This window comes from Astatotilapia calliptera, chromosome 1, assembly GCF_964374335.1.
Source record: "Astatotilapia calliptera chromosome 1, fAstCal68.1, whole genome shotgun sequence".
NCBI lineage: Eukaryota > Metazoa > Chordata > Actinopteri > Cichliformes > Cichlidae > Astatotilapia > Astatotilapia calliptera.
Genome location: NC_137422.1, coordinates 6,907,266 through 6,930,880, shown reverse-complemented (window position 1 = coordinate 6,930,880; position 23,615 = coordinate 6,907,266). Strand labels below are relative to the sequence as shown.

General features: G+C 42.7%; 1 protein-coding gene across 3 annotated transcripts in view; it reads left to right on the top strand.

Annotated features, from left to right (window-relative positions):
* Nucleotides 1–23,615, top strand: part of lsp1b (lymphocyte specific protein 1 b) — a 61,901-nt gene that overhangs the window by 3,962 nt on the left and 34,324 nt on the right. For all 3 annotated transcript variants that reach the window (XM_080303610.1, XM_026155689.2, XM_026155610.2), the window contains exons 2-6: nucleotides 2,133–2,273; nucleotides 4,764–5,022; nucleotides 19,018–19,172; nucleotides 19,901–20,195; nucleotides 21,734–21,859. In XM_080303610.1, the coding sequence (XP_080159736.1) occupies nucleotides 2,133–2,273; nucleotides 4,764–5,022; nucleotides 19,018–19,172; nucleotides 19,901–20,195; nucleotides 21,734–21,859 (976 nt within the window). The remainder of the gene's footprint in view (nucleotides 1–2,132; nucleotides 2,274–4,763; nucleotides 5,023–19,017; nucleotides 19,173–19,900; nucleotides 20,196–21,733; nucleotides 21,860–23,615) is intronic.

The window sequence follows — 23,615 nt, the reverse complement described above, 5'->3', positions numbered from 1 at the left end:
TTTTTCCTGCTGTTCTTGTACAGTTTTATGAAACGTCAGAAAAAAATATTTCAAAATGAGACACTAAAAATAAAGTAATGTATTTTGAAGCTTTTTGACTGCTGGCATGGGCCAGCAGTGATTATATGTGGACAAGAGTCAAGAATGATAAGTTAGCAGCTAATGCTAGCTTTAATAGCAAACTAAATCCATAAACTAGATAATATCCCTTTTTAAAAAAAATAATAATAAAAATCTGACAAACAAACGAAACCAATTATTTGCACCAGGATGTAAATGTGATATTTAATGTTATGTAGTCATATTTTAACATAGCGTTGAATCGACTACCTCACTATTAAACTTACACCCATCATTTATTTTGATGCTTTTTTTCTTTGGTGCAGTTTTCTACCAATGCATACGGTTCAAACAGATTGATCACAGACTAACAATTTCCAAAACAAGTTAGTGTGGAATAAATTCGATGTGATATATAGGTGATATGTATCATTCATCAAGCTAATCATGTAATGATGTGTATACTATACTACAACATGGACATTAGCATTACCATCCCATTCCAGAGAAAGAAATCAAAGCTGAATAGTTGAATGTTTACACACAGTGCTAAAACTTAATCATTTATTGTCTTTTTTTTTTTTTAATGCTTCCAGGGTGTTTATTTTAAGCCCAACGTCTCTTGTTGCATGCCAGAAATAAAGAATATGCAACAATGTTGTTATGTTTCCAAACAGAAGCAATTAAAGTGATGAATTCACTGCCATTGTGGCTGTTAAAACTGTATCCAAATTGTAATGAGCTGACATTTTCCTTCAAAACAATGACATCACACTCCAAAGACCCTTTCTGTACACAATAGAAAGTCCAGAGATTTAGGTGATGTCAAACTCCCAGCCAATCAGATGAATAAATATTTCTGAGGTTTTGCTCATTCCAATTTCCAGACAAGACTTTATCCAGACCTCGAGTTGTATGACAAGATGGAGCATTAAGGTCTCTCTCTGTCCTTCTCCTCCATATCTTGACCTCCTCCTCCACCTCCTCACTCTCCTTCTCTCTGTTTTTCTCTCGAGATTGAAATTAAGTGAAAAAGCATGGCAGCTGGCTCAAACTCCACCAGATGTTCTTGGACAATAAAAGGAGTTATTGTTATCAGGTCACACCCACTGGAAGCTAAAACCAATCGGGCAAATGAACTAATGCGCTTTTGATGGGAAAGAACTCGTTCTTTCCAGTGAATTTTAAATTATGTGTGAAAAACTCATCATGCATAGACTTTTCCATAGGTTCATTTCAACATTGTACCAGATAAATAGCAAATGTGCATAACATAGATCTGGGTGCCAGCGTGGCTGCTCGATGCTAATAAGGTCAGTTCAGTTTTTCATTTCTTACAACTTTCAATCCTCACTATATCATCCTGGGTTTGGCCTCTTAGACTAAATTAAAGGAAATTTTAGTTCAGTGACATCTTTGTAGCACCCTGTGTACAAAGCAAGTTCCCAAAAGATTTTTTTCCCCGAGTTCTAAGAGCATCCACAGAGCCCCAACCTCATTTCAATTCAACAGCTTTGGGATGAGTTGGAGCAATGCAGGCATTATTGCTCAACATCAGCGCTCTCATGGAAATACTGAATCAAAACACTGGCTTTCAGAGCAGCATATTTCCTGGCAGAGTAACCTTCTAAATAATCACATGTTGTTCTAATATTCACAGTAGGTGTCCACAAACTCAGAACAATGTAGCAAATCTGGAAGGTTGGGGAGCCTTGGGCAGTTACATGGGCACACACTGAGGGGAAGCCAACTTTACCATCTCTTCAACAGCTTAAAAGTCCACCAACAGTAATTACATGAAAACTATGAGAAGAATTTTACAACTACTTATGGCTTTTTTTTTCAAATACACTTTTTTGGAAATGTATGTATGTATGTATGTAAAAATTAATGAAGAATTGATTTCCATTTAGAGTTAATATATCCATCCATCCATGTCCTTGCGCTTATCCAGTAAGGGCTGGATAAGCTACATATAGCCTCTTAAAAGGTCTTTTCTAAAATGTATAACATTGCATTTGCAGTATACACTGTGTGTCCTGTAAGTGTAATGATATTTGTGCGAACTGCAGGGTGACAGCACAGCGGAGCCAGGAGGATGCTGAAGAGATTGAGCGGGAGAGAAGGAGAAGGGCCAGGGAAAAGCAGAGAGGAGAGAAGAGCCCGTCCTGGCTCGAGCCCACCCAACAGAACCACTACACACAAAACACAGAGTAAGTAATGTTGTAGCACACATTGTTTGTCAGGCCTCCAGCTTCTTATTCAGCTTCTTACAGCTTTTGCTACGTAAATATCAACAAGTCTGTCTAGAAACAGAAAATATAAAAGTATGTAATTTTTCTCGTCACATAACAAATAACCTTTTATCTTAGGCTTAAGCTGAGTTTTTTATAGTCTTCCACCCAAAGAAATGTTACAGAGCTGTAAAAGGATATGTATCCATCCATCCACTTACATCACTTTTAAAAAATATGTTTTATTGCTTAGAGAGGCTGTACTTTCATTAAACACAAGGACAGCTTGTGCTCTGTGAATACTTCACAGTAATAAATTGATAAACTTAAAACAACAAGAATTCACATCACAAACTTTGCAAAATGTCCAAGTTAAAGACTCTTCTAATGAGTTGCATGCATGTTTAGTCTTTATGCAGCAGTTTATAAAACTTAGGAATGTTAATCAAGTGAAGCTGGGATTAGTACACCAATAAGACAACCAAGAAGAATATTTAATTTGCTTGGATTGCTTTCTAGCAAGACTTCTCAGCTGATACTATCTGTTCCAACAAGGCTTGGTTTCTCTCACTAACCCAACCATTGCATTTACAGCAAACACTGAAGACGGGCTGCTCTTCATGTTTACAGCTCAGCCTGTCTGTGCTGATTGTTGTGGAAAAGCGTGTGTTGGTGTCATCAGTACATTCAGCCCAGTTACCTAGCCCAGTGATGCTGCAGGTAAAGGAGCTGAAAAAGCTGCTGCACCATCAGCTTCCGGTTGTATGGGCAGATGTCAGAAAGGGAATCTCTGGAGGAAATATTCCCATCGCTTGAGTTTATGATACTCAGCAAAAACTGCACAACTCACTCATCCTCTTATCAGAAAATGTCTGTATTAACAACTGTAAGTTCTTTTCCTGACCCATTGCCTTAACTACCACCCAGTCACATATAATTAGTTTGTGAGACACCTGTTATTATAGATTGCTAAAAGGACAAGATTTGAATTAGATGAATCTAAATAGAATTCCAGTTGCTAAAATCTGAAATGCTGAATATAATATGAACCTTTATAGAGAAATCTAGGGTACTCTGGAATTTCCAGTGGTGTAATGGTTAACACATATGCTTGGCAAGTATGAGGGTGACAGTTTGATTCCAGTGAGAGACACAAATCCCCTCTGAGTTTGCATCAGGAAGAAGATCCAGTGTAAGACATTCTGCCAAAGGACATCCAGTGCCTCCTGCTCTAGCAAGGGACAATCTGAAAATGGCTTTTTTTAAGAGAAACATTTGTGTAAAAACAAATTCTACTTGGAGTTATTTAGAGACATCAGTAGCTTTTAATCTGTTGCTGCTTATAAGGTTGGTTTGCTGACTTGAGGTTTTCTGAAACTGGAGGCAGCAGTGCCTCTGTTTGGTGTTTCCACAGTTATTGTCTCTGTTTCCATGGAGCTTGAAACCTAAGATCCCATATGCCACCTGCCAGCCATCTTTCAACAGTTTTGCCCCCATGAATATATTTTCTTTGTTTGCTCCGAAGCAAGCTCACTTGCTGCCTAACAAATTTAACTAAACAGAATCTAAACTTGACTATCAAGTTCTGAAAATGTGAATAGCAGAATTAACTGAAAATAAGAAAACTGACTGGCTTTCCTTTTATATTTTCCTACCTTATGTGGTCAGTTTGGAAAAAAAAATCAGTTCAGCATGGTTGGTACATACAGGTCATCAGATGTTGTGCATAAGACTTCAAGTCGTGGAGGGGGTGTAATCATAAGAGGGAATCATTTAAACTTGTGTAAGGGTGTTCCCAATGTGAGAGAAAACCGTATTAATTATTGATAACTATTCTTCTCTTGACTGGGATGGGCTCACTCAGGATAGTAGATTAAAAGCTCTACCTTTCTACACCTCAGACAGGTGAGCTCTCACACACAGAGTCAGAAAATTTCAAATGATCAGATTGGGTCCTGAACTCCATGTCTGCTGTCAAGATTTTATTTTATTAAAGTTAGTAAGATTCTGACCATTTTTGCCAGATTTACTGATTAGTTATTTTCCATCTTCTGCCTAACTTCACATTGACCTTTTGCACCACTGATAGTGATTATTGTAGTGATATTATAAACCTGGATGTCTGCCATATGGACTATGAATGTCATTAAGATTAGCAATAATGAAAACATGGTTAAATTACAATACATAAATTAAGTATTAAAGCTATTTTCTGACAATTATTTACACATTGTTTTTGGTTATACTATGTTGTGAGACTTTCAGGCTTTCCCATAAAGGCATGTGATACTTCTCCTTCCTCTGTTTAAAGGACCAATTACTTATGAGTACTGTGAAAATGTCCAAATCTCCCTAACACAGTCAAAGACTACATGTCAAAGACTACATGACTAAAAACACTGCACCCAAGGCCAAGGCTTCGGTTTCTGAGATCAGGTAAGTGATACATTTTCTGTGCTCTATTCTTAGGTCAGATGAGGAGCTGAAGCCCAGTTGCTCCGTGGGCCTGGATGAAGATGAAGGTTTCAGTGACTGGAGCCACAGGCTAGAAACCCGTAATGAGCAAGAGATGCAGAATGGCTGCAGGGCAAAGGAGCAGAGACCTTCAGCATCACCACCAAACCCTCAGAGTGACCAACATCAGGTGGATGAAGAGGGACAGGAGGAGGCAGGAGGACTAGAACCAAGGAGTAGGACCCAGGACACTTCAACAGAAGCTCCAGTGAAGGTCAAATAGATTTGTACCTTCAATGGCATACTAACATAGTGTTAAACCTACATCTTCAGTGCAGATTTACCTCACTATAGTGATCTGAGGTTCATTCAGACACAAGAGTTCTGGTTTACAGTTGTAGTAAGATGTTTACATACACTCATCATGGGCATGATTGCCATGTCATTTTGTTATTTTTTTCAGAGTGGAATGATTATACAGCGTACGCCTTTAATGACTTTAAAAACAAGAATTGCGTGCATAGTGTTGAAGCATTCATATAGGCTCAAATTGTCATGTCTGCAGTGGCAGACGGTGAAGAGTGTAGAGAGAGAGTAGACCCAAATTCAGACTACCAAGACACAATTTAATATTAACAAAAAGTGAGCCTTTATTTCTGGCTGCATGAAATGCAAACAAAGCAAAGGAAGACTAATATTCAACTAACTAAACACTAAGTACATGGATCGAAATTACCTGGAACAAGAAAAACATGGGACTAGGAAACAAAGGGCAGACAGTCCAACAACAGGCAAAGGAAGACAGAGGGCTAAATACACAAAGGATAATGAGGGGATGAGAATCAGGAGGGAAACATAGCTGGAACTCATCTGACACAATGAGACAGGGAGGAAGCAAAACAGAACACTCTGAACACATCTCAAGGGACTATCAAAATAAAACAGGAAACATGAGCCACACACTTTGACACAGGGACTGGGGAAGAATCAGACATGGGAACATAACTGACACAAAACAGACACAGGCGATAAACAAACATGAAGACAAGGGAGACTAGACATGAAACGTGTAATACAGGGGAGGCACAGTGACAAAACCTAAAGACTTGAAACGAATAGTTATGTCTATAACTTCTGTTCCCTGAAGGAGAGGAACGAGGTACAACACATAAGTAAGGGATATCACGCCCTCGCATGTCCTGGCTGAAGAAACCTTTATTCACGTCTTTAAGGCAGATGAGGGCTGTATCCCAATTCAGGACTGCAGCCTTAAAGGCCGCATTTTAAGGCCGATTACGTCACAGCGACGCGACGAAGGCTGTCCCAATTCGAAGGATGCTCAAAATGCGGCCCTCAAATGCGTCCTTCATTTCCCTGAATTTTAAGGACGTGGCGGTGTAGACTTCGTGGCCCAACATATCCCAGAATGCATAGCGCGGCGGTGGGTGTGGATAATTTTGCCGAAAAAAAACTGCGGATGAGGGGCGCCCGAAGAGTAAACTTTAAGTAAGTACTGAATATTATGTCACTTATTTATGTGCAAATGTTTAATAACGAAGAACATTAAAACATTACTGTTGGCCACATGTCGGCAAAGTTATGTGACATTAGTGACGTTTGTACTAACTTGGTTTTAAAGCCTGTACTTTAAAATATACGCCGTTCAATAGCTGACCTTAATCTTACAAAGAATGATCAAAGCTCATGTAGAAACAAAAAAACAAATGAACAAAAGATTTTCTCCTTCAATTCTGTCAAACAATGCTGTATGAAACGTTTCCAGCTGTTAGTATTATGGTTGCTAGGCAACCTGGGCAGCGCAACGGAGGCTGGACCGTCCCATTTCACAAGCCTCGCACTTCCGGCCTTAGCGGTCTTTAAGTACGTGGCCCTTGAGGATTGTTGAGGCCGCGTACTTTAAGGCTGCAGATCCTGAATTGGGATACAGCCCACCTGCACATATAACCGCTGTCATCACAGTCATCCCTCAGTTCAATAGCCGCTCTTCACCGAGCCAAAATGCTCAGTGGGTCCACCTCGCCACCGATTGTGCAAGTTCCCCCACTTAAAATGATGACAGAGGTCAGTAATTTGCACCAGAGGTACACTTCAACTGTGAGAGACAGAATGTGAAAAAAAAATCCATGAATTCACATGGTAGGATTTGTAAAGAATTTATTGGTAAATCAGGGTGGAAAATAAGTATTTGATCACCTCAAACAAGGAAAATCTCTGGCTCTCACAGACCTGTAACGTCTTCTGTAAGAAGCTTTTCTGTCCCCCACTCGTTACCTGTATGAATGGCACCTGTTTGAACTCATCATCTGTATAAAAGACACCTGTCCACAGCCTCAAACAGTCAGACTCCAAACTCCGCCATGGCCAAGACCAAAGAGCTTTCGAAGGACACCAGGAAAAGTATTGTAGACCTGCACCAGACTGGGAAGAGTGAATCTACAATAGGCAAGCAGCTTGGTGTGAAAAAATCAACTGTGGGAGCAATCATCAGAAAATGGAAGACACACTGATAATCTCCCTCGATCTGGGGCTCCACGCAAGATCTCATCCCGTGGGGTCAAAATGATCATGAGAACGGTGAGCAAAGATCCCAGAACCACACGGGGGGACCTGGTGAATGACCTGCAGAGAGCTAGGACCAAAGTAACAAAGGTCACCATCAGTAACACACTACAACGGCAGGGAATCAAATCCCGCAGTGCCAGACGTGTTCCGCTGCTGAAGCCAGTGCATGTCCAGGCCCGTCTGAAGTTTGCCAGAGAGCACATGGATGATACAGCAGAGGATTGGGAGAATGTCATGTGGTCAGATGAAACCAAAGTAGAACTTTTTGGTATAAACTCAACTCGTCGTGTTTGGAGGAAGAAGAATACTGAGTTGCATCCCAAGAACACCATACCTACTGTGAAGCATGGGGATGGAAACATCATGCTATGGGGCTGTTTTTCTGCCAAGGGGACAGGACGACTGATCCGTGTTAAGGACAGAATGAATGGGGCCATGTATCGTGAGATTTTGAGCCAAAACCTCCTTCCATCAGTGAGAACTTTGAAGATGAAACGAGGCTGGGTCTTCCAACATGACAATGATCCAAAACACACGGCCCGGGCAACAAAGGAGTGGCTCCGTAAGAAGCATTTGAAAGTCCTGGAGTGGCCTAGCCAGTCTCCAGACCTCAACCCCATAGAAAATCTGTGGCGGGAGTTGAAAGTCCGTGTTGCTCGGCGACAGCTCCAAAACATCACTGCTCTCGAGAAGATCTGCATGGAGGAATGGGCCAAAATACCAGCTACTGTGTGTGCAAACCTGGTAAAGACCTATAGTAAACGTTTGACCTCTGTTATTGCCAACAAAGGTTATGTTACAAAGTATTGAGTTGTATTTTTGTTATTGACCAAATACTTATTTTCCACCCTGATTTACGAATAAATTCTTTACAAATCCTACCATGTGGATTCATGGATTTTTCTTTCACATTCTGTCTCTCACAGTTGAAGTGTACCTCTGGTGCAAATTACTGACCTCTGTCATCATTTTAGGTGGGGGAACTTGCACAATCGGTGGCTAACTAAATACTTTTTTGCCCCACTGTAAGTGGGGCAAAGCAAGGCCTTTGGTGCTGTACACCAGTGAGATAGCTTCTATAATCCTGTGGGACAGCCTCTGTTTAGACAGAGCTCTACCTTTAGTTGGATTAGCGAAGCAGAAAAACAGCTGGTCACACAAATGCACATTCTAAGCGCGCTCAATGTAGGTGTGTAGCACACGCACTGGACAAAGAGAATGCATCTTCCTCTGCTCCTCAGATGCCAAAGGAGGGGAGCAAAAGCTCAGCACCTCAAACTCCATTGAGCTATAAAATGCAGGCATGATCTTGGGAAAATAGGCAGCATTTGGACGCATTATGACTTTGTGGCCATCAGGAGAGAACTATGTGCAGGAGGGATGCACAGACAGCACATGAGGACACCCACCCGCTTTGCCGAAGCCAAAGCAAGAAGGAATGGAGTCTTATTTGAAAGAAATTTCATATCCACAGATTCAATGGGTTTAAACAGCACCAAAGACAAGTCCCAAGCAGGGACACTGGACTTAAGCATGGCTCTCAGCCAGCGAACCCCTTTCAGAAAATGTATAGCAAGGGGATGTGCACCTGGTGTCAGCCTGTCAAAGCCAACATGACAAGCAGATATAGGTGCTAAATAAACCGTAATTGTTGAAAATGAAAGGCCCTTATTGAGCAGCTCCTGCAGGAATGTCAAAACATCCACAATAGCCCTTCGGTTATTTTTATTAATTTACTCAACCTTCTTTAGCTCTGAACAATGTCTCAAAGTAGTGTTTAACATGAATAAATAGAATTAGACATAAAATAACTGCATTGAAAATACAAATACGCACTGAAAATGTATTACAAAATACAGAAGCAAAATACAGAAGCCGTGTGTGTGTGTGTGTGTGTGTGTGTGTGTGTGTGTGTGTGTGTGTGTGTGTGTGTGTGTGTGTGTGTGTGTGTGTGTGTGTGTGTGTGTGTGTGTGTGTGTATAAAGATCTGCTACCCAGATCTTTATTCTTTTTTTCCTGGTTTGTTGGAATGTACACCTTGAAGAAACAGCAACCTCTGAAAGGTACCAGGTGCTCATCAACTGTCACCTCAGGGCCTGCATTGTACATAGCTGGTATGTCTGTGAAGGTTCTCAGTCATAACATAACTGGTAGGCGCTCCACCCACCTGTTCAGTGGCCAATTCAGTGGGTCATTCAATGGGTGTCGTTCAGCAGCCCATTCAATGGGTCGTTTAGAGACCCATTCTGTGGTGTTGTTCAGTGGGTGTCGTTCAGTGGCCCACTCAATGGGTCGTTCAGTGGACTATTCAGTGGGATTCCCATTCATTTCCTATGGCGATCACCTTTGACCGGGAACACCACAGATGTAATCAAACACTCAAAATTCAACAAAAGAGGCGATAATCACTGTGAAATGTTCTAGTGCATGGTGTGGAGGATGCATAAGGCCTTGAGGCAATCGGATGTAAAACACAATATTTATGAGTGCTTTAAGCTGTAAATCGGTCAAATTTGACCTGAACACAACAGGAAGGATAGAGCACTGAAATGGGAGAGTGTGGCGGTCCTGGCACCATTGCTCGAAGGCTCGCCATTTGTAAGCATACAAGCCTCTAGTAGATGGGGCCCTAGCGCTCTGAATTGTTGCTACTAGGTGGCAGAACCTTAGCAATCAAGTTTGACCTCTCAGGAGGTAAGCATGAAGGTGCACAGATCACGCCACAGGCGTGGATGAACCACTTCTCCTCCTGCCTGAGCGAGGAGGTCCCTGCGGATTGGAATCTGCCAAGGACTCGCTGCTGCTAGCAGGCTGATTATCTCTTCATACCATGACCTTGTGGACACCAAGGGGCCACTAGAATCAGAGAGAGAGACTGCCGACACACTGTCTCTAGAACTGGAGATATCATTTCCACTGGGGGGAAATGCATACAGGAGCATGTCTGGCCATTGGTACAACAATGAAAAACAGCGGCGACACTTAATGTGGTCACCTGAACATTTAACACACCTGAACAGGGAGTTACAACCTGAGGCATTTTGTGTGCAGGGGGTTTGTGCTTGGAGAGAACTTAAGTGGCACCTTTTGGGCGGCAACAGAGGGGTTAAAGTAGCGTCTTCCTGCTGCTGGACCCCTTCTCCACTCGGAACCACAGCTAGGAGGGCTGAGGCTTCTTCCTTCTGGGCGTTGGGTTCCACCGGGGGCTCCAGACCGATTGGCGTGGAGCTCGGACTGGAGGATGTGCTCCTGCTGGCAGCACACCCACTGCGGCAGTAGGTGCTGGTCTCTTGCCAGTCGGCAAAGGAGTGGCGGGCCTGTGAGGGGTAGCTGCAGGCTTGGGCCTCGCCTGACGTCAGGGGATGATGTCGCGCAGAGCTTAAATGTCCGAATAACCCAGCCGCAGACACAGATATAAAACCCTGTCCATATCCAGGACGTCAGAGAGGGTCAGCCACACCTCTGTGCCACTACTGTTGAAGCCCAGGGAGAGCGCTGCACAGCAGGATGCACGGAGGATGTAATCCGTGGCGACTCTGACCTTGTTAAGAAAAGGTGCCAGCGGGCTGTCATCAGGAACCAGAGATCCGAGCTCCGCCAGGCACATCGCCTGGCATGTCTGGAGCATAGTGACGGAGCTCATGGCACAGTGCCGGCCTGAGGGATTTTGGCCATTGCGGGCTCCGTTCGGAGGAAAAATCGGTCTGCAGCTTCTCAGCAGCACGGTGAAAAAGGGAAAAAAGAGAGGCGTCATCGTGGCCAACCGGTGCAGCAGTAGCGGCACACTGGGCAGACAATGAGCTCTCCTGCTCATCCTCCGACAAACCATGGATGTCCAGGCCGATGTCCAGCATGTCATCATCTTCCTGGGAAGCGCTGGAGGGCTTCAACCCAAGCTGAAGTCCATTAGCGCTCCTCCATGGTTCCGGCTCATCATCGGCTAACCCAGACCTTCCCAAAGTGTCCGGTTATCCACCACTGAGGAAGCATTGCAAATCAAAAGGGAGGAGTAATCAGTATCATGATCCAAAGGAGCCGTTTTACGGACAGTGGACCCCTGCATGCCAGAAAGCATTTGAGGCTATCATTGACAAGCTAACATCGCCTCCAGTCCTGGCCTTTGCTGACCCAAAGCTGCCTTACATCCTTCATACAGATGCGAGCACTAGGGGCCTTGGAGCAGCCTTATACCAGGAGCAGGAGGGACAGCTGTGGGTTATCGCCTACGCGAGTTGAGGTTCATCGTGTAGTGAGTCCCGCTATCCAGCACATAAGCTCGAGTTTTTGACTTTAAAGTGGGCTGTAACAGAGAAGCTGAGTGACTACCTCTATGGCAATCAGTTCACCGTTGTCACAGTTTCAAACCCTCTGACCTACATCCTCACCTCAGCAAAACTCGATGCAACCAGCTACAGGTGGTTGGCGGCCCTCTCTACATTCAATTTCAGACTCCAGTATCGTTCTGGAAAACAAAATGGAGATGCCGATGGACTCTCGCGTCGTCCTCATGGCAAGCTACCTGATGACCTTACATCTCAAAAAGAGAGTTCGCAAAATAACATCTGTCAGATCCAGACAATATTGACTCAGTCCATCAGGATGTTGTTCATGCTATCTGTGAGAAACAGTTTGTTTATCATTCAACCACCTCTGAAGCTTTGGGTGATGATGCAGGTATATCCCTTGTCAAAAGTCTTGCCATTTCTGAAGATGCTGTACCTGACAGTTTTGAGCACGAAGAGACGTTGGGAGGCCTATAAGTCATTCCCAAACTCTCACAGGCAGATCTCAGAGACAGCCAGAGATCTGATCGGTGCATCAGACATATTATCACCCAGATGGAGAGTGGGAAGAAACCCCCTCCCACATTGAGGAAAGAACTTCCAGACGTAGTCCTATTGCTGAGAGAGTTGAACAGGTTCGAGCTGTGCAATGACATTCTCTACAGAACACGCCATGAAGGTGGTAGTAAACATTATCAGTTGGTCTTACCTGAAGACCTGCGAGAGTCTGTGTTGACAAGCCTACATGACAACATGGGTCATATGGGAATAGAGTGCACACTCGATCTGGTCAGAGCAAGGTTCTATTGGCCGAGAATGTCCTCAGATGTGGAGAAAAAGATAAAGACCTACCACAGGTGTGTGCGCAGGAAAACGTTACCTGAGAAGGCTGCACCTTTGGTGAATATCAAGACCCCTTGAGTTAGTCTGCATGGATTTCCTATCCATTGAACCAGACAGCAGTAATGTGAAAGATGTTCTTGTCATCACAGATCATTTTACTAAATATGCAGTCGCTATCCCAACATCGAACCAAAAAGCTCAGACTGTCGCAAAGTGTCTGTGGGACCATTTCATAGTACACTATGGCATTCCTGAAAAATTATACAGAGATCAAGGGCCTGATTTTGAGTCTCAGCTGATCAAGGGGCTGTGTGAAGTAATAGGCGTACAGAAGATTCGGACTACGCCGTACCACCCCAGGGGCAACCCGGTGGAGCGTTTTAACCGAACACTCTTAAGTATGCTTGGAACTCTGGAGAACAAAGACAAGTCACGTTGGAAGGATTTTGTAAAGCCTTTAGTTCATGCATACCAAGAACGAGGTGACTGGATTCACACCGTATGAGCTGATGTTTGGGCGTCAGCCACGGTTGCCTGTCGACTTAGCATTTGGTTTACCTGTGAGAGAACAATGAAAAAAGTCACACTTCCAATATGTTAAGGACCTCAAATTCCATCTCGAGGAGAGCTATAAAATAGCTACACGGAGTGCTGCAAAGGTAGCCGAAATGAACAAAACCAGATTTGACAAACATGTGACCACATCTACCTTGGAAATTGGGGACCGAGTGCTGGTCAGGAATCATAGCTGGACTGGCCATCGGGCATACCGGGCATTTGCCCAGTGGGCCGCTGGCGATTTTTTGTTTTTATGGGCCGATGGATTTTTTGTTTTTTTTCAGGGTATATATAATGAAAGGTGTTGGATTGGCCAATTGGTCATGATCGACTCTGGGCTGGACCAATTACAGCCGAGGAGGCCGGATGCACCCGCCCCCTTGTTTAGCAATCACGTGATTTTCGCACATTGCATGCCAGGAACTCGTGGCAAAACAATCCAAGTACCGCATCAAATGCAAGCATTTGCAGCACCGCAAAACATTCATTCTCCGGTTTCAATACCTTCTTGTTTTTCTTGGAGTGAGTGCATACACTCATGAAGTTTAGTAACTTCAGGTCACTGCAACAAGCCCAGGTACAGTTTACCGACGGATGGGTGCAGGACCTTGAAATGCACCGTGTAGAACGAAAGACCATCGTACGAACAAAGGTAAGTTTACCAGTCTCACAAATCGTCGTCATAAATACACATTCGTTAACCGTTTATTAATATAACCTTTGAGCTCAACCGTAATTAATTAGCAGTGGAAATAATTTCTGGTAGCATTACAGAAATGTAGCAGTGACAATAATATTGTATGCTGTAATCGTACTGGACAATTAGTGATACAAAACAACTGTTTTATCCTGTGAATAAAAGTATATGTTTTTGTCAATGTACCATGGTAACAACAGAAGCGAAACGCAATATTGTGTCAGGACAATTCACTATTTATGCACAATAAATAGCATAGCGCGACAATTTCTGTTCAGCGCCAGACTTGCTTGTAACCTATATCACCAATTATGTTAAGAAAAATGACGTATTAACTACTACAAAACTCTGACCTTTGTGGGAATGCTTGGAGCAGACTAACATGTGAGCTGGAGTGTTCTGAGACATTATATTTGGCATATCCAGACCATCCGTCGGCTCTTACTTCGGAAACATGGCTTAAAAAAATTTCTCTTCAAGGACGTAATCCGATAAAAAAAAAAAAACGATCTCTTTACCCGTCGGCTTCCCGTGGCTGTCATGCGACCGGCTATTGCAGTTAATAATACAACAGCTTCTTGCCATTTTTTGGGTTTCTTATTATCGCTGTGTAACTGAGCTCAATTGAAAGCCTGCGTGCGCTAGTACCTCTTGCCACAAGTTCCCAGAATCCTTTGCGGTTTTACCCCTGAATGACGTCACATTTTCAATCTTTATCCTGGTGGGCCGGTCTCTAGTCAAAATGCCCGGGCCGATTTTTTGTCCCAGTCCAGCCTTGTCAGGAACATATGCATTCGAGGGAAGCACAAACTCGCCGATAAATGGGAGCAGACCGTCTACGTGGTGGTGAAACGAGCTGGAGACCTCCCCGTCTACACCGTTATACCAGAGGGCGGGGATGGCCCCTTACGCACCCTACACAGAGACCTCTTACTCCCTTGTGGGTTCCTCTCTGCAGCCAAGGAAGTGAAACCTGAAGAACCAAAACCAAAGAAAAGGCCCAGAACGCAACAGACCACTCACAAAGACAATGAAAGAGCAGATCACCCCTCGGACGAGGATGATACTGTTTCAATCCACTGGTTTGCAGATAGATCAGTGCCAAATGACTCGGCGTACATTGTCAAGCGAGATGTTCTGCTGACTCATAAATCAAGTCTTGGTCAAGATAATGTGACTGCAGATCAAGACAAGTTGGCTGGTAATACTCCAGCTTGTGCACCATATCCGATGTTGTTCCAGCCAGTCATGCTGACCACAACCAACCTTATGACAATCAGATCACAAGTTATAGAGAAGCCTCATATGAAGAAGACTTACCTGAAACGGAAAGAGACTTACCTGGAAATGATGAATCTGAAAAGGAAAAAGACTTACCTTCTACGGATTGCCCTGACATGAGGGATGAACAAATCCTACTTCCCCCAGACATGTTAGGGAGTGATGAGGAAGGAGGGGACTTGATATTTGACAGAGAAACAGTAAACAAGGAGAGAGATGAACAAACAAGCAAAGAAATTCCTGTCCGACGATCTGAAAGAAGTTGCCAGCCACCAGAAAGGCTAGACTACCCTGAATTGGGAAATCCCCTTGTCACTGTGGTCAAATCATTATTTCAGGGCTTAACCACAGCTTTCATTGAATCTTTAAATGCTAAAGTGGAATTATTGTTCTTAGATGATGCAGTTCGCAGTAGGCATGCAAAGGGACTTGCATGAATTCAAGAGGGGAGGGTGTAACCCAGGGGAGGGTGTAACCCAGTTCCTAAAGGCTACTCAAGTATTGAGAAACCGCTGAACGATCTAACGTCCGGTGTAAACGTCCGGTGGCAGTGTAAACGCTGGAGAGAGCTCTTACATGGTATTTTACACTGGGCTTCCCTTCAACTTCATGGCAAAAGATCAGTTAAGGCATCAATGGAGTTACCACTTCGGTACTCAACGATCAGATTTTTGAAAAATTCGGAGTTTGGAGTCTACAACTGGGACGGCTCTAAAGGTACCATACTGCTTCAAAAAGTCAAGAACCTCTTCATCATCCGATGAATTGAGTATACCACTAACAATTACTGCATTGGGGACTTTGATACCTGAGCTCAATACAAAATCCATCTTGTGGCAATAGCAAAAGATGTTTAAATGAAAATACACACTTTAAGGAGGTTTCACTGCTGATATTCATGCACCAAAGAGCTCCTGGCTGGCTCGCCACTTTTGTAGCACGTGGAGTTATATAAAGTACCAATGGATAATTACCAAGGTAATAAGTAATTTGGGCTAGCATCAGAAGATTAAGAACGACTCTTAGAGCTCTGGTACACGAATGGCAGAGAAACCAGACAAACACAGTTGTGTGGCTTCAAAAGTACTTTAGTGATGTTAAGCCTTGTAAAATAAATTTGTAAACAACACAGTATTTCAACAGGTTTTAACAGAATGTCAAGTATAAAAATTTCCCCCAAAGTAGCAAAAAAAATAGAATAAAATAAAATTGTGCACAAGTAAAAGAATTAGTCTTTTTTTAAGTCCAAATGGTACCGGTGGGGCCCATGACAAACGGGTGTATTCCAATAGAATTCGTCCGACAAGGAGTGTGTGTGTGATTGTCTGTCCTACCGTAGTACTTGTACAGTAGAGGATTGTAGTCCATCAATGTGCAAATGAGTGTGCATGTATATGTATATCGTCTCCTAGGATCTTGGGTTGGCTCGCCATTCAGTGAACAGTGGAACACTCTGGGTTCTGGAATCGCTGACCTGGTCTTTGGATTCGTCCCATATAAAAACCTGATCGCCGTCGAGTGGATGCTCAGCGTTTACGTGAAGCCACAGCTCAGTAAACCTTCCGGTTTCGCTCTGCCCGATAACAAAGTTTTAGTCCGCCTGCTCTGTTCGGCTTTACGATCAAGAGAGTGAAAACTTGGGAGCTGGTACTAAGGAGGGACAAGAGCTGCCTAGAGCTTCACCGATTGGCTGACATGCGAGGAGTGGAGTAAAACAATAGGCTCTCATCAGAGCTCATCAACCCTCTGAGAAAACTTAACCCTTGTTTGACCAGAGCATATCATATATAATCTGCGTCCCATCTACACTCAACAAAAATATAAACGCAACACCTTTGTTACTGCTCCCATTCCCCATGGGATGGACGTAGAGACCTAAAATTCATTCCAGATACACAATATAACCATCCCTCCCAAACAGTGGTCACAAATCAGTCCAAATGTGTGGTAGTGGGCACATCTGCTATATTGAGATAATCCATCCCACCTCACAGGTGTGCCACATCAGGATGTTGATCTGACATCATGAGTAGTGCACAGGTGTACCTCAGACTGCCCACAACAAAAGGCCACCCTGGAATGTGCAGTTTTGTCTCACAGCAAAATGCCACAGATGCCACAAGCAATGAGGGAGCGTGCAATTGGCATGCTGACAGCAGGAATGTCAACCAGATCTGTCGCCCGTGCATTGAATGTTCATTTCTCAACCATAAGCCGTCTCCACAGGCGTTTCAGAGAATATGGCAGCACATCCAACCGGCCTAACAACCGCAGACCTCGTGTAACCACACCAGCCCAGGACCTCCACATCCAGCAGGTTCACCTCCAAGATCGTCTGAGACCAGCCACCCAGACAGCTGCTGGAACAATTGGTTTGCACAACCAAACAATTTCTGCACAAACTGTCAGAAACCGTCTCAGGGACGCTCAACTGCATGCACGTCGTCCTCATCGGGGTCTTGACCTGACTCCAGCTCGTCGCCGTAACAGACTTGTGTGGGCAAATGCTCACATTCGATGGCGTCGGGCACGTTGGAGAGGTGTGCGCTTCACGGATGAATCATGGTTCACATTGTTCAGGGCAGATGGCAGCTGAGAATGTCCCAGTTCTTGCATGGCCAGCATACTCACCGGACATGTCACCCATTGAGCATGTTCGGGATGTGCTTGACCGGCGTATACGACAGCGTGTACCAGTTCCTACGAATATCCAACAACCTCGCACAGCCATTGAAGTGGAGTGGACCAACATTCCACAGGCCACAATTGACAATCTGATAGACTCCATGCGACGATGTGTTGCACTGCATGAGGCAAATGGTGGTCACACCAGATACTGACCGGTTCTGGGTCCCCAGACCCCCAATAGCGCAAAAAACTGCACATTCCAGGGTGGCCTTTTGTTGTGGGCAGTCTGAGGTACACCTGTGCACTACTCATGATGTCAGATCAGCATTCTGATGTGGCACACCTGTGAGGTGGGATGGATTATCTCAATATAGCAGATGTGCCCACTACCACACATTTGGACTGATTTGTGACCACTGTTTGGGAGGGATGGTTATATTGTGTATCTGGAATGAATTTTAGGTCTCTACGTCCATCCCATGGGGAATGGGAGCAGTAACAAAGGTGTTGCGTTTATATTTTTGTTGAGTGTATGTTTAAATAAATATTTTGATCTCGTTTCACTTTCATTAAACAAGGACAGTAAGAACAGAAACAATGAACATTAAATGTTTTGCTTTTTCTTCTCTTTTGTTTGAGATGATTTTAGGAACTGGGTTACATTAAGCTGCTGAAATTGCCCACTCAAAGCTCTGAGCTCAACCGTATTGAAAGTTTGTTTTAAAAGCCAGATCAGTGCCAAGAAATCAACAATTTTAAATGAGCTCTACCAGTTCTGCCAGGCCCTGGTAGAGTTTAAATATTGAGACAAATATATAGCAAGAAGTATGACAACCACTTGGATCTAATGACTTCTAAAACCACCCCGGCAAGATGTGAGTTATTGAGGGAGATTTAACCAAAAAATAGTGGGGGTATATAATTATTTGATCTCGTCTGTATACCTTTGACCCTTTGTAGAACTTGTGCACCAATTCTTGTTTAGTGAAGTCATTAAATGCTTAAATGCTTTGTAAAGTGGAAAAAGTTCAAGGAAATCATTAAAAGCTCAAATTACCATGACATTCATATCTACACTCTGTTATGGTTCCCAAATCTGCACTTTGGTTGCCCAATCATTTACACTAATAATGCTCTACATAATGATTGTTAGGGAAATTGCTCTGCAAGCACAGGAGGAATTTAAGTATGTTTATTATTACCTGTAGTGATTTTTAATCATAACTTGTAACCTAGGGGTTTATGTGGGGAAACAGTAAATAATTCTAATAAATAATTATTGCAATGCTAAGAAAAAATGCATGGTCTGATGTAAACATCTTTTGCACACTCTTGGTATATAGCATTAATTTATTAAAGATGTTGTGTTCCCTTCTCTGCATTTGACTTCTTATAGACCTCGAATGACAAAAAGGAAGTCAGGACATCTTACAGCTCATCGGTCTTCTTGGCACACGACACAAGGTTGCAGCACACAACCTGCCGGCCAGCAGATATGACATCGTATTTGGCAGCAGGAACAATGAAGCCACGATATGCTCCCTACTCACTGTTAGTTTTTTTTTCCTTGTTCTTTTTTTTTAATGTCTTGCTGTGCCCAATCTAGGTAATAGACACACAGCATTACTCATCTTCTCTAATTCTTAAACACAAAAAGCTACAAATAAAATATAACATAGCATGTTGCTATATTGTATTTGGGTTGACAAAATAATTAAATAATAATAATGAAAAAAGAATTAGAAGTGAGCTTGCTTAACAAAAGGAATGAAATAAAACTTTATTTGATGAAAATATAGGAAAATAAATAAGTCACAGTCATGAAAATTGTGGGTTATCTTGTTGCAATAATACAAAATTATATTTTGGTGGTGATATTTTGCAAATGCCTGCTTTTAAAAAGTGTTGCGTAGTTTCTGTAGGAAGCCAGGCAGATGTTTTAGGAAAAGTAATATGTTTTTTTTTACTTTTCTTCAACATTTTCTTTTCTTTTTTCCTGCAGTTGTAAAATGTAACATAATTGCTATATTTTTAAGAAAACGTTAGGGAAAGATGATATCATGTGAGGTGAAATCATACAGTATGACTGTCAGCCTCTACTACACCCTGCTCATTTTGCTCAAGTACAGTACTTAAGTGATTTTACATTTTGAAATGCAGTCATTTGTGTAGGTTATGTAGAGTTTTTTTCTTTGTTGTTTTCCCCAAGGTTTTTACTTGTGGTAATGTGTCTGGATCACAACATTTTGGTCAGTTCAATGTAATTGTCTTTTCCACAGTGAAGAAGCCTGCAGGGTGAAGGGGGAGGTGGAGGTGCAAAAGGAACAGGAGGAGAAGAATGAGAATAACAAGCATGAGCAGGAGAGAGAAGAAGAAGAGGTGCAGCCAACTCTGCAGAAAGAGAGGAGGCCGACAGAAAGCAGACAGACTCCAAGAGATGATGAACAGGAGGAAGAGGTGGACTTCACACATGAAGTGAAGGAAGACCTCCACCACATAAGGGTGTGGCGACACAGGGATGACAAGAATGAGGCGAGGGAGGACAATGAAGAAGAAAGAACACTGCAAAACAAGGTTTGCTTTGTACAGATTGTAAGGAAATCTATGGATTTACACACACACACACACACACACACACACACACACACACACACACACACACACACACACACACACACATGTATATATATTATATATAGAGAGAATTAATTAAAAATATATTTATTATATATTACATATAAAATATATTTAAAATATATATATTTAAATTTACTTAGGTAACTGTCCTTTTTGCACAATAAGATCAATGTAGAGCAATCTTGAGAATAAGATCATACTTTCATGTAAGATTTGCAAAATGCTACCTCAGAAAATGTCAGGAGGTTTGTGAGTCTATCAATAAAGGCAGACTGAAGATCCATTTTCAATAAAACACTGTTGACATAGATGTCATGCAGCAAGCACACAGGTTCCAAATCAACTAGAATTACACTCTTCTGGAAACAATTTTGAAATTTTATATTTGGCTATGTCATTTATAATCCATCGTGTGCACATAAAAACAATGAATCTCATGAAATCTTCATGAGATAATAACATCAAGGACAAACTAACTTCAGTTTTGCCTCCATGATTCAATCTCTCACACAATTTGTCAAATGTGTCCAACAGTTTCACATGTTAAGAAGTTGGGATTTAGGCATTTCATTTTGTTATTCAGACATCTACAAAGCAGCTATGTCAGTACTTTACTGACATAGCTCCAGAAAAATGTCCTGTTTCCCCTAGTGTTTCATAAAAAGTGTTTCATGAAGTACACGCAAGCTTTTTAAACAACTCCAATTTCATAGAATTTGGCTCCAGATCTGAAGCAATAAAGTGAAAGAATGCTGCTTTGGCTTAGAGGGTGTCAAAATGAAGCACCAATGATGTAAGGCGCTGTGGAAATTCCAGTTTTTATCACCAGCAGTGGGCTAGGTATTCATTAGGCTTTTGCCACCAACTAATGCAGTTTGAGCGAACAGTGAAAACAAGTTTTAAAAGTTTCACACTTTAAAATTGGGCGATATTGGGGAAAAGTGTCAAAATTATGCATCAACACCCAGCCCCGCCAACATTTGAAAGGGGTGCACTCTAAAAGTACCAAACGCCAGCTACACTTTCAGAGAGGTATATTGTTGTACCATTAATCCTACGACAGCTTATGTCTGGAGTGTTATTGTTTAAGATGCTGTCATTGTGTCTTTGATGGGGGGTAGTTATTTGTTACAATTGTGGTTTGTGCTTTATGGAAACAAACCTTGATCCTCTTAGGAAAATTTTCTGCCATAATGTACAAAGGCTGCGATACCAAAACTAGCAACATCTGGTTTTATTTTACTTTTCCCCACCCAAGGGTGAAGTGGATACTAATGTGCCTTGAAGAAATAAGAAAGCTTATTAATTTAAATCATCTTAAACTCGAAAAGAAACAATGCAAATATGTGCTTTATACTGCTTTGAGGCATATATTTACCTTGCCTTCAGTGTACACAAATTAAGGACAGAAAGTACTTTTACTGCACATCTGTCTATCAAATACAAATGTTCTGTTTTTCTTTTTTTTTTCCTAGCGACTGACAGACAGCAGAGACCAGTGGAGCGAGCTGGAAAACAGAAGCTCTGCCATTTCTCTCTGCAACAGCAGTGAAGGCGAAGAGTCATTAAACTGCTACGGTCCCATGAGTCCAACATTCAAGGTAACTTGTAAAACCGAGGGTGATCTGTAGGACTTCTTTTGGTATTTACTGGGTCTCCATAATCATATGGTGTCTAGTGTAAACCTCCTTACAGAAAAGGTAACATCTACTATGCTCCGGTACAAAATTTGATGTATTGTACTCAATGTTCCCTCTAAGCTGCGCACGTGCGCAATTGCGCACTGCTGGCATGGTCTCTGCGCACAAAAAAAAAAATCTAACCTGAAGTGAAATTAAAATTAAAACTTTAACAATTCTGTTTTGCAGTGCTAGTCAGTAATGTTGTGTTGGGCTCTTTTAATAAAACTCCTCGTTTAGGCAATAATGTGGAACCCCACCATGTTTATTCCAGCTCACTCTATATCCATCACATAGCATCCTTCCTGTCTAGAAGGGTAAGTACTGCCGCCTAGTGGCGCATGATATTCACCAATATAGATTACACCACATCCCCCTTACTGAAGTCAGACTGGTACATTCTTTTGTTCTTCAAACAAAACATAACTGCATATAGTTTTTTTCAATACAGGCATACCCCAACATTTCAGGAAACATAAAGTCAGTATTGTCATAAACACTTTCTATTATCCTCCTGTAACAGAATAATCACTTTCTCTTTTCTTTTCCACCCGTAACAGAATAAACACTTTTTTTCTTTTCAACCTGTAACAGAATAAACACATTTTTTTCTTTTCAACATGCTACCCTCAAAACCACAACTCAGCATTTGAAACACACTTTTCCGTTTTCAAACAATCAGCTTCACAGATCAAGTCTTTTGGGTTTAATCACCTCCCTACCAGACCGGGTTCTAACCACACCTGGTGTATGGGGTGCGCTTGGCTCAGAAACTTTCTCTGTAGGAGTAGCTTGGATCTGTGTGGCTTCGGTTTGAGCCTCTGTTTGCGGGATCGGCACAAGATGACTGCGGTTTCTTCTAATTGTCCCTTGGGGCCCACTGATGACGTACGATCGTGGAGTCGGGTGGACTGCTGTCACTGTGCCCTGTGCTCTTGCATCCGTGATCCAGACTGGTTGTCCTGGCACCAATTTATCCAGTTCTCTCGTTCTATGTCTCTTGTTAAAACTTTCGGTTTGTCTCAGCCGTTTCTCTCTCTCCGAACAACTAACCTGCTGAAAATCAGGCAGACAGGACTGTAAGGTTTCAGGAAGCATTGGCAAGGTAGTACGAAGCCTGCGCCCCATGAGAAGTTGAGCCGGGCTGTAGCCATTTGCCAGTGCTGTTGTTCTGTATGCCAGCAACGCCTTGTATGGATCGCTAGCCTTTTTGAGGAGATTCTTGACGGTCTGGACGCCTCTCTCCGCTTCGCCGTTGCTCTGCGGGTATCTGGGACTACTGGTGACATGCTCAAAACAGTAGTCCTTTGCAAAGTCTCTCATTTCTTGACATGCAAATTGTGGCCCATTATCGGTGAGCAATACTTCAGGGATTCCATGGCGTGCAAATATTGACTTTAAATGCACAATCACATTGGCTGAACGAGTTGGACTGAGTTGAGCAATCTTGACATATCTCGAGAAGTAATCCACTACTAACAGATAGTTTTTGTCTTTTAGTGTGAACAGATCAGCTCCTAAGTTCTGCCATGGCCTCTCAGGTAAACGTGTGGGCATAAGAGGTTCCCTCACATTAACTCTCTCCTGAATGCACAGCCTGAACTTAAGGACAAGTTCACCGATCTGGTTACTCAGGCCTGGCCACCACACTGCTTGTCACGCACGTTCTCTACACTTG